The 9,811-nt window shown below is 47.1% G+C and overlaps 1 protein-coding gene across 1 annotated transcript in view; it reads left to right on the top strand.

Annotated features, from left to right (window-relative positions):
* The first annotated feature begins 2,653 nt into the window (after positions 1 to 2,653).
* Positions 2,654 to 9,811, top strand: part of LOC146186401 (thrombospondin type-1 domain-containing protein 7A-like) — a 119,546-nt gene continuing 112,388 nt past the window's right edge. The window contains 1 exon segment of the mRNA XM_084608040.1: positions 2,654 to 2,753. Within this exon segment, the coding sequence (XP_084464166.1) occupies positions 2,735 to 2,753 (19 nt within the window). The 5' untranslated portion in view covers positions 2,654 to 2,734.

The following is a 9,811-nucleotide window of genomic DNA, read 5'->3' as shown; positions in this document are numbered from 1 at the left end:
ATGAAAGGTTTTCCGTCGCTGGCATCCTGCCTCCGGAGAAAGAACAAAAAAAAAAAAAAAAAAACATGCAGCAAAGGAAGAGAGAGGGAGTACAATGAGAAAGGTGAAACACAATATGGAAAGAAAACCCGGAAATGTCCTGACGAGACTCGCCACGCCAGCGCTTATCACGGCGTCGGCCGACCTCGCCTTCCCTCCTATCTGGTCACTGTTGGCACCGGAGCGCGGGCATTCGCGTCTGTGTAATTCGTGGCATTGTGTACGTGATAAACGATAGGAAAACATTGATGTCCCCAGGTTCAGATTTTCCCGGCCAGCGTTGCCAACCTCTGGGGGACGCCATACAGGCGGGAAAAAAAAAATATTTTTCATCCTTTTCCTCCCGGTTTATTTCACTGACTTTAGCGCAGCAATATGAGAACTGGGAATTTGGTGAAGGAAACCCGGAATGCATTTTCTATTTCGAGGCTGGTATGAAAAACAATATTTCGCCTACTACCGAGACGCTGAAACCATGCCAAACTCTCAGGACGGAGAAAAATTGGAGGGTTAACGGGGGCTGGAAAGAAAACAAGCCATTAATTGGGATATCTGATGAAGTGCTGAGCTGGTGTAGCTTTACGCTCATATATACCATTTCCTTTGAATATATATATATATATATATATATATATATATATATATATATATATTGTAATGTTTGTGTTCGCATAAAGTGCAGTCAGGGACTCGGTGTAAAAACATGAAATGTGGTAGTTTATGCTTGTAGTAACTGTGTGCTGTAGTCTCTTTCTTTGTCCGTGTGCCAGGAATGCGCTGGTTTCTTTTGCTAAGATCGTATAAAACGCCACGGCTATCGAGCAGGCAAAATTTTAAAGAGGACGCTGTTTTGTTTTCAGAGCTGCATTCATGAACGCCGGTATAAACCAACTGTGACCTGTCCTGTCCCCTAATTGTTTATTATTACTATTATTATATTAAGGGTGCCAGCAGTTCGAAATTCTGGTCTTCTCTGTCGCAAAACACCTACGAAAGCGGCAATGCATATTCAAGGATTGGCTGTTTGACTCTAAGTTTCTCATTCCTTCTATACTCTAAACTTTTCTCTTTATAATGCTAACACAAAACATACTATTCCCATCCCGAAGCATACCGAATGCTGATGTCTAATTATCTTTTCTGTGCGCAAGTGAAATATACGCCTGCGCAAAATCTTTTGAACGCTCTAAAATCATTGAAACTTGGTTTCTCGAAACTGTTATACATATAGGTCATATCTTCAAGGTCATTGAACAACGGTGGAACATTTGTTTTTCCCGTTTGAGACCTCTCACTGTCATTTCTTTTCAACGGAGCCCTAGTAGGCAACGCATAAGTAGGCAAATGGAGCATTATAAGCAGTCCGCTTTCGCCGGCGAAAATGTATGACGCTTCGCTATTTTGTGAAAATCGGAAACAGCTACAGCCGGTCAGCGCTATTTTAATGCATCATTTATTTCGTCTGTAAAAATAAAGCCGTAGTATAAAGCGTATTCTTGTCCTCTATTGATTAGTTCAGGTGAGTGTTTCTTTATGGCCTGAGATTGGAAGCCGCTGCAAAATGCAGTACGTCCCTGGGAGCATCACAGAACATAATAAAAAGAACAAATATAAAATTTCCTTGAAAGGATAGAACAATTTTTATCTCATCCGTAACTGTGCAATAAACCTGCGCCGTAAAACTGATAGCTGGCAGACAATATATTGTTTTGTTTATTTTGGATTGACAGTAACAGTAAAACAGAAGATAATTTCTGGAGTTAACTATTGGCAACCATAGGGCCATTCGAGCTGTGAATAGTATTTTGGTGGTGCTTTTACCTTTTGGGTTGGTCGTGATGAGAACCGCTAGTCCAAGAGTCTGCTGAAGCCTTTGAGAAGCAACTGTGTGATATTGTCACGTACTCAGTACGTAACGGGGGTGTTTATTGGTAGTCTAAAGCGTTGCGAGTCACGCAAGGAACACCAGCATACACCACTGTGTCTTTCGCTTCTTCTTCTTCTTCTCTCCAGCCTCTTCTTCCTTTCCTGACGCCCCGAAGCACGTGACACTTCCCCCCTCGCAGACGAAGCCCCAGGACAAGCAGTTTAAGGAAGGTGCCGGGGATGGAAACTTTTTAGCCGAGCCACATGCACCACCTGGGTCCGGCGTGAGCATCGGCCACTTTCGGTGCGGCGTGAAATTACATGGTTCACGTCCCTCAGGCGCTCCAAAACGACAAGAGGGCCGCTATAACGAAACAGCAGCTTCTGGGCTAAACCACACTTGCACAACCGCGTATAAGAGGCTGTTTTACATGTCATGATGGGGTTAGTTTAATTAAGCTTCCGACATGCTACTCTGCACCTTGCGAAAGGTGCCGCAGCGCCGCCCCTCGGAGGCCCGAGATTTAAATTATCTACTTCATGCGCTCATGGGCGCGGGCATTCTCTCGACCCACTACCCCTATTCTAGTTCACTATAGTTTCGCTGCCGTGAAGATAAGCCGTACCCTTCCGGTGCCGCCGTTTTCTTTCCGCGAGCAATCGCACGACTCCGGTGACGTAGGCGGGATCGGCATTTGTTCCTGGTGATTCCGGCCACTGCCCTGCGTTGGTCGCGACAGTCACCACTGAGCTCCCGAAGCACACAGTGACGTTACTCTGAAAGTTTGAGTGCCAAATAGAAGTGAGTTTGAACAACGTACCCCATGACATGAGGTTAAATTTTTCCGGTAAGCCAAATATATATATATATATATATATATATATATATATATATATATATATATATATATATATATATATATATATATATATATATATATATATATTTTTTTTTTTCTCTCTCGCAAACGTATTTCAAATTGTCTATCAGGTTTTTGGTGCAATTTATGAAGATTGTCCGCAGCACGTTCGGTGTATAAAATAGCTTAACTGCACAGAGTATAGGGGCTGTGCTGTATGGCGTCTCACGACCGTAGAGTCAAACCTTTTGTCATATATAAATGAATTTCTTTGACTCTCTAACTATGCTTCCAAGATCATGCAAGAAAACTGTGCGGTGTCATGTTACACTAGCTTCGTAAACTAAAAAAGCTGAGTTCTCAACAATACCAACTGGGTAACAAAAAGGTTGAGTGCTGCCGGGCATCTAGTATAGACGAATTTAGTTTCGATGCCTGGACGCAGCCATCTTATTTTGATGATGGCGCCCCGTATGAGCCAAACTGGGAAAGTCCGCTTCGGCTACCCTTGCCGCCATCTTGGGCTGTGCGTACGCTGTTGATGCTGCGGTTGCGGTAGTGTAAAAGGGCTATTTCGCGGTGTTCGTGAAAGCTATTGAACACCTTGGTGCTAGAAAGTGTTTTACTTGAAAGCTGTTGGAAACAGCGGGAACGGCCGAGGCGACTGCGAGGAACTGCACTCCGCTTCCGCTGGCCGAACTCGATTGTCAGAGTTAACTGTGAGGATGCATCCCTTGTATCTTTAACGATACATATATTTTCAGTAATATTGTCAGTAATATTGTTTATAACTGCAATGGTAACTGTGCACGCAAACGCACAGCTAATGAACCGTACGGGCAGGTACCGAACGCGGAATACAGAAACTACGAGAGATGCTTTCCAGTCATCGCCGCATTGATTTACCATGAATGCGACCCATTTCATGTCGTGCACGCTCTCTCGCCATTGCATACTTATATTCGATGTTCCGCTGCCTTCATTTCGCAATAAAGGCACGGGTAGCGTTCACAGTGGTTACGCCGCTAACTGCTTCTATCGCATCCGAGCCTCTCGAATGCATGCGTGTCTGTGGTGCGTCGGTGCACGAGTGCGGAAAGCTTACGACCATGCTGCCCCTCTTCAACAACGTAATTCCAAGTTACACCATGGTTCAAGAATAGCGCATGAAAGAAGCAGGGTTTAGAGTACCATCCAACGACATTTTTATGCGACCATGGTGCACGTCCGATGGCGGAGCAACAGCGTATACCCATCCTGTTGTAGCAGCATCGTTTGCACGGCGTGTTGTTGAACAGAACGTCTAAAACCATACGCCCTCAGCTGCACCACGAAAGAAGACCATGAATTTGCCGCACTTACGAAAGCAGCGCCGTTCGTTGGCGCGGCGGACGACAATTCTCGCCGTGCGCTGTTTCCTAGTCGTCGCTATAGGCCTAAATTGTTTCGCATTGAAGGCATACATAAGACGGTGCTTTGTAATTGCTCAGCCTTAGAGTAAATGGTCTCTCGTGGAATTGCCTCACTGCGATCCCACTGTATGGATAACGGAAAGATAATTTTGGTGACGCCTTAGCAGCGGAGCCAGTGTGTAAAGATGAGCCGCGCGCCGCACCGGCGGCCGCTGACAGCGTTGAGAAACATGTTTGTATTGCAGTTATCAACAGCACGACACGGGCCAGCGATCTGCAAGAAAGATTTTTTTTTTTTTGGCAGTCGGCATATTGTTTAAGTAAGAAACAGATTATAGCACGCTCGTCTCGCGCTGGCGGAAGAGATCCACCGTATCGTTGGCGCGGAGGGCTTGCGGGAGGCACGGCCGGCGCGGCATGCGTCTTTACTACAGTAGAGGAAGAGAAATGGGCACCATATTCGTGAGTCCGTCGTTAGAAATAAGTCTGTCTGGTTTACACAAAACGTGCATAGGGGAAATAAATCAAGATGGACTAAAAAGCGGTGAGAATGGTAGAGCAGTATACGAAGTTAAAATTAAAAAGCTATACTAAACAATTTTGCGACATGAGAGCATTTAGCTTTTAGTGTTCCGTACTTGCTCGGCTCCCTGTGGTTGCTTCCGCTGTTTTCTTGTCCTGGTTTTATTTGTTTGTTACTTTTCGCATTTTTGTTCCGCGGGGCTTTATTTTCTTTGGCTCCATGCAGACTGCTTACTCGAACTTCTCTGATTGACACTTGTCGCTTTTTGATGTGGTCGAAATGCGAAAACGCATTTTATGAAGTCATTGCACGTAAATGAACACAGATGGCTCAGATTTTAGAGAGTCTTTTTTACCGTTTGCCCACATCCAGACAGCGGTGCTGAGCTGGACGCGTCCGGTTTTCTGAGAAATGGGCGTCAGTAACTGTCTCACCATTTTTTTGTGTGTGTGTGTGAAATCAGCTGCGCTAGGCAATTGACCGACGGCTGGGCATAGTTTTGTCTCTCAAACCACACAATGGCGTCAGTGTGTTCTCGCTTTAAAAGGGCACCTCGTCTGCTGCTCGGCAAATATTAAGTCTCGTGCCTGATACGATGTGGCGGATATTGATCAATAGCAACACTTACTTACGAGCCTGTGATCCCTATTCCTGGATTGACGCCTTACCAGAAGAGCGGAGAATGCGCCGAGGACGTCTGTGTTGGCGTTTCGTTAAAGCCGCGAACGTGACTAAACCGAAGTGATTACTGAATAAGCACTATATGAACAGTAAATTCTTCACTCAGGGACAGGGGCCCTTCAAAAAAAGCCCGAAAGCTTTCCGTTTCAGTTCAACATGTTAAATGAACTATGAAATGCTTGAAATGAGGTAAATCAAACCAGTCGAGATATAGGTATTTCCTCAGAAGTCAATTCATCGCAAGGAGTTTTCAACTAGCTCCATTAAAGCCGTATATGTCGGCGATTAAAAATGGGGCTTCTCCTCTCCCCCTCAACTCAGCACTGCGAGACGCAAAAAAAAAAAAAAAAAAACGAAGAAAAAAGCTCGGGAACTCCGCCCCGCCCATGAAACGCTATCGGGTGACGCTCGGTTCGCAGACTTCCTGTTGTCGCCCCTGTTTTCCCGAGCGTCACTCACGCATTCCATCGGTCTCTGCCTTTCCTTTCCCGTCTGCGCTTGCATAGCTTTCATCCTTGTCTGGTGTCTTCCTCGGTCGCCGGTTTTTGCAGTTTCTTAACCTTTCGGAATTGTGTGCGACCGCAGCCCGATCGACCCGAGTCGATCGCGAGCGCATGCCTGTAGGTGAGTTGGCTGCTGTCCACACACACCAGCGGCCGCCGCGGAGAAGCACTTCCAGTCATATCTTTGTCCTACTGAGCCCAAATTAGCGTGCACTCCTGCCGAGTATGGCTTACTACAAGACCCATTTCTTCTCTCGCACTGCCGGTCAGCATCCGGTGTCAGTAGATTTAGTACCGCCTTCTACGGTTCGACCAACGGCGGCCGGTCTCCTCGCTGAGTTGACGCGATAGCAACGACTCGGCATTGATGCTGGCAGACGAGCGTGTGAGTTGTACGCGTGCAAACATGTCATCGTCGTTTTTAACTAGAAGCGCTTTCATGATGGTCGCCGAGAGGCATCTCTTGTGGAGCATAACGAATGGAATATACATGTATAGTCGGCGTGAGCCCGGACATCATTTCAATATATCGCTACAAAGTTTGAATATCGGATTACAGGTGAGCACGAATTACTCGTCCGCGAGGCTAAAGAATTGAGATAACAAAAAGGGTAGTGTAGTGTGTGTGTGTTTTTTTTTTTAAGTTTTTCGCACATTGTTTAGAAAGTCCCAATGCGTAACGTGAACCCATGTTTTATCTAATGTGTACTAATCGTCTGAGACACAATCGACAGCGCAAAACATTAGCAAAGCAGCTCGGCACATGCAGCTCGGCAGCGCAGGTAGTCATCGATTTCCGCAGCTGCACGCAAGAATCGCCCACAGGAGCATGCGAGCGGCTTCGCTAGAGAGGCCGCGAAGCGGCCGATTTCAAAACATTGTCCTTCGCGGCTTCCATGCCAAACGATCAAGGCCTAGCGATGACCAGGGAACAGCGCATGTTCGGAGTGCCGTCGGCCACAGCGTTCGCGGATCTCCTCGGCAACCTGGCGGCATCCGGTGCTGCGCCTAACCGGTGCGAATTTATGAAATTTTGCGATGCAGCTTAGGGCAAGCCTTTTTTGACGGACGTTGTATTTAGTTATCAACACGCAGCACAAATGATCGATGCTACAAAGACGAGACAGAACTACAGTATACGCTGTTGCTGCGCTGTTGGTCAGTTCATGAAGGTTGACGCCATCTATTTTATGTGCCGCTTGTTACGATTATGGTCCGCGTCCGGGTATTAAGGCTGCAGGTCTGCACGATGAGGTGAACGAAAGATAAATTTATACAATATTTACAGTCAAGGTACAATGAACAACAATACCAGCATGGGGGCCGGACGTTACTGGCTTCACGCGACTGCCTTCGTACAGCGACGGCCAGGAAGACTCCGCCACGTCCGCTCCAGGCGCGCAGTACTGCACGCGACGACCCTCACGACGATCTCGTCGGGTCTCACCCGACCAGCCTGACCACTGGCCGAGCGCCTTCTTTTATGAGGCCAGAAAGCCGTTGGTGTCCAAAATGTCAAATGCGGACGCTGTAGTTGGCCAAGAGGCTTAATAACCAGCACGTGGGTTTGCCGCCGCGGGGTGAGGAGGCAGGAGAGGAGGGCGCGCCTCCGTGGCGTCCGCCGTCGTTGAGGCGCCAGAATGTCTTGCCTCTGCTCGGACAAGCCCAGAAAAGACAGACTTTGAGGCTTCTCCTATGTGGTCCGGTACCATGCGGAGCAGCACCGGGCTTTTAAGCGGCCGTCAGGCTCTCACGCGCACCCACTCGACTGCCGGAGCCGCGGTTTCCGTGGCTGAAAGCACGATCATAACATGATCCTGAAATATGATCTGAAGCAGGAGTGTACAATCGGTACGGTGTTGAATCGGACCAGCTCGTGCTCTTTTTGTACTCCTGCGCTGACGCGCACTTTCATGCAGTCAGACGCCACCACCTTCTCGGTTGACATCGCGAACCGAAGCTTCAAGCTCAGGGGTTCACGCATGCTGTGCATGCAGTGCATGCAGCACTCAAGCAGATGACTTTCGCAGCTACCCGAAGTGTGTCCCCTACTAAGTGGCCGTCGTGGCTGCAGCTAATGGCATACTGTCGCCCTCTTTATTGGTGAAGTATGTACATCATGGCAGAATAGTTTCAAATCTCCCCGCCACGCGAGAACCGTGCAGCCCACGAATTTCAAAAAACGCAGTTTTTAACAATTAATAATAAATCGCTTCCTTTGTTCCAAGGAGCTTTATCTTGGGGGAACGCTCGGAAGCATTCGTTGTACACATTCAAAACGTTTATCAGTGTCCTTTCTAGTCATTTCAGACTCCCTTTGAGTTTTCTCTAAATTCTGGTTGCTCTTTGCTTCGGCGAGTGCCTGAGGTCCGAGTGCCTGAAGCCGTAAACTTGGTCCGCCCCTGGCTACTATGTAATCTTATCCGGTGCAGCTTTAATTCATGGTCGTGGTTAGCGTATTTAACATATGTGCTCTGTCGTAGCTCTACTGATCCGGAGCCGTTCATTACGGATGTATAACCGCCGGCTACAGTCCATCTTGGGTCGTTAACTTCAAAAACTACCGTGCTTATGCTTTCATACGGTTAATGCTGCACCAATCTTTGCGATCATACGTAGTCTATATAGTGCAATATGTGTAAAGTGTAGCGCGGCGCTTCTTGCTAACCTATGGGTCGGGCAGAACATTACTTACGAGATGGCGTCTGCCATTTTCCCCTTGAAATTGTACGCATGCGCACTATCGGTTTGCAGGTGCCTAATAAGCGCAAATTGTATAATGAAGGACCCCCGACGCGCTTTTTATTGTCACAGGCGATATCTCATTCCAATTAGTTCTCTGTTACAACGTTTTATATGTTTTGATATTTCACTTGCATACGCAATTCGTGTACCGCCTGCCTAAGTTTCACTCTATACACAAAAGGAAGTAGGCTAATGCGTCATCCGAGAAAAGCAAGATGCATAACCGCTTTTAGGCAGCCTTGACGCCGCTTTAAGCGACATTAAACTCGCCACCGACCAACGTGATACATCAGAAAGCTGCCGACAATGACGGCGATATATTTCAGGGGTTCCTGTGGGAGCGACGCTGTAAATTTGTATAAAGGTCCTTGAAACTTGAGCGCAAAACTTTGATAGTGGTACCCTTTTGTTTTGAATCAATATATTGAGATCATCTATATGCTGCCATTAGTGCGAAAATTGTTCCTCAGCAAAACCGCTGGTGTTGAATAAAATCGAAGCAAAAGAAAAATACGCGTTATTGCTGAGTTCTGACATAGCCTGACTCGCATTCTACATCCATGACGTGCTTCCGCAGGAAGACTTCTGTGTCTGGGTATAGTTCGGTAAATGTGTGAGCTAATCACGGCAGCGGAAACCGAATGCTAAAGACGCTCAGTTGAGTACTGTCAAGGACACAAGGGCAAGGACGCGGCTTCACAAGCCGAATGAGGGAAAGCTGCTGAGCTGCGCTTTCTAATGGTGCTGCGTTTGATTCGAGATCGAGGGGCTCACATGCGTCTTAGCTTGCATGTAAACGTGTACTGACTGACACCTTCGCGCGAGTTGCTTTTCACCAGGAATTTTCCACGAGGTGTCGCTGTCTGGCCATCTACTGAAAGCGTCTGCTGCACGTTCTTCTGCGCAAGAGCGACACGGCACTTGCCATGGATTCGGCCCAGTGGGCGAAATTCGCTTCTCTGGAACCGTGCATTTAATGGAAATGATTTTTATTTTAATAATTTTGACACAGTCAACTTTTCCCAGTCTGCTGTTAAATCTCCCCTTGGGAAGCGTTATCTACATTTGGTGCTCTTCATACTCCGGCGGCCATAAATGCTGTGTTTCATGAGCGAGATGAACAGGTGTTTTCAAAGAGGTTAATCTCCCATCAATATCGAAGAGAGGCAATTAATGCCTCCA

This window comes from Amblyomma maculatum, chromosome 6, assembly GCF_055883805.1.
Source record: "Amblyomma maculatum isolate TAMU_Amacu chromosome 6, ASM5588380v1, whole genome shotgun sequence".
Taxonomy (NCBI): domain Eukaryota; kingdom Metazoa; phylum Arthropoda; class Arachnida; order Ixodida; family Ixodidae; genus Amblyomma; species Amblyomma maculatum.
Note: the sequence above shows the minus strand (reverse complement) of the source record. Positions and strands in the feature narration are given on the sequence as shown.